The sequence below is a fragment of the Lotus japonicus genome, chromosome 1 (assembly GCF_012489685.1).
Source record: "Lotus japonicus ecotype B-129 chromosome 1, LjGifu_v1.2".
NCBI lineage: Eukaryota > Viridiplantae > Streptophyta > Magnoliopsida > Fabales > Fabaceae > Lotus > Lotus japonicus.
Window position 1 is genome coordinate 12,001,426 of NC_080041.1, and position 1,243 is coordinate 12,002,668.

At 40.3% G+C, this 1,243-nt stretch overlaps 1 protein-coding gene across 1 annotated transcript; it reads left to right on the forward strand.

The window, feature by feature from the left end:
• Positions 1–846, forward strand: LOC130733646 (17.8 kDa class I heat shock protein-like). The gene has a single exon (XM_057585874.1). The coding sequence runs from the start codon at positions 105–107 to the stop codon at positions 573–575; it is 471 nt and encodes a 156-aa protein (XP_057441857.1). The 5' UTR covers positions 1–104; the 3' UTR covers positions 576–846.
• Positions 847–1,243: the final 397 nt, after the last annotated feature.

The following is a 1,243-nucleotide window of genomic DNA, read 5'->3' on the forward strand; positions in this document are numbered from 1 at the left end:
TTCTCACAAGTCACAACCACCTCAACAAACAAAAAAAACCATCATCAAAAAACAGAGTCAACAAAACCTTCAAGCTATTTCACTCACTCTCAATCTCAACAACAATGTCGCTGATTCCAAGCTTCTTCGGCAACGGGCGAAGGACCAACGTCTTCGGCCCATTCTCCCTCGAACTATGGGACCCATTCCAGGACTTCCCGCTGGCAAGAACCACCACCGGAGGTGGCGAGACAGCGGCGTTCGCGAACGCCCGCATTGACTGGAAGGAAACACCGGAGGCACACGTGTTCAAGGCGGACTTGCCTGGAGTGAAGAAGGAGGAGGTGAAGGTGGAGATCGAAGAAGGGAGAGTGCTGCAGATTAGCGGGGAGAGGGTGAAGGAGAAAGAGGATAAGAGTGACACGTGGCATCGTGTTGAGCGGAGCCAAGGGAGCTTCCTCCGCCGGTTTAGGCTGCCGGAGAATGCGAAGGTGGAGGAGGTGAAGGCGGCGATGGAGAATGGGGTGCTTACTGTGACTGTTCCTAAGGAGGAGGTGAAGAAGCCTGATGTTAAGCCCATTCAGATTACTGGTTGAGAAGCCCAATGTCAGGCCCATTTCTCTTGAGCTCTTGCTGGATCACATGTCATGTGGGTGTCTCCTAATAAAAATATAGAAAATGAAATAAATGTATGTGTGTACCATGTAGTTTTTTTGAAATTTGTGTTATGTAGTTGAGTTGGAGCTATATGTGAGTGACTCAACTCTATATACTTTGAATGTGTGAGCTTGCTCTATTATATTAATATTTGTAGTCTTATGCAAAGAGTTTATGAATATATAAAAATTTCAAGTTTCTTTTGATTAATTATGACTCAGGAGTCGTTTTCCTTTAAGAAATAAAATGCATGAGTTACTTTTGCTTTTTTTTTCAGTTTGTTTATTCTAGAGGTTATACAATCTTACAAAAGAAATAAGTACAAATTGAAAATAAAAATGTTAATTGGAAATACAAATTTTTTTTTGAACTAATTGAAAATACAAATTGAATCATGCTAAAGGGGTAAAATCTATGGTGTCACCCTTAAAAAGGGGTTCACCCATGCCCTCATTGAAAAAACTTTCATAAAAAGGAGGACACTGAATACCTCTTTAATTTCCACCATTGATATAATATTTATAAAATTGAATGGTTGAGATTGAATCAACAAATTGACCAAAATACCCAACTTCTTCACTTCAAAAAAAAAAAAAACTCTTCTTCT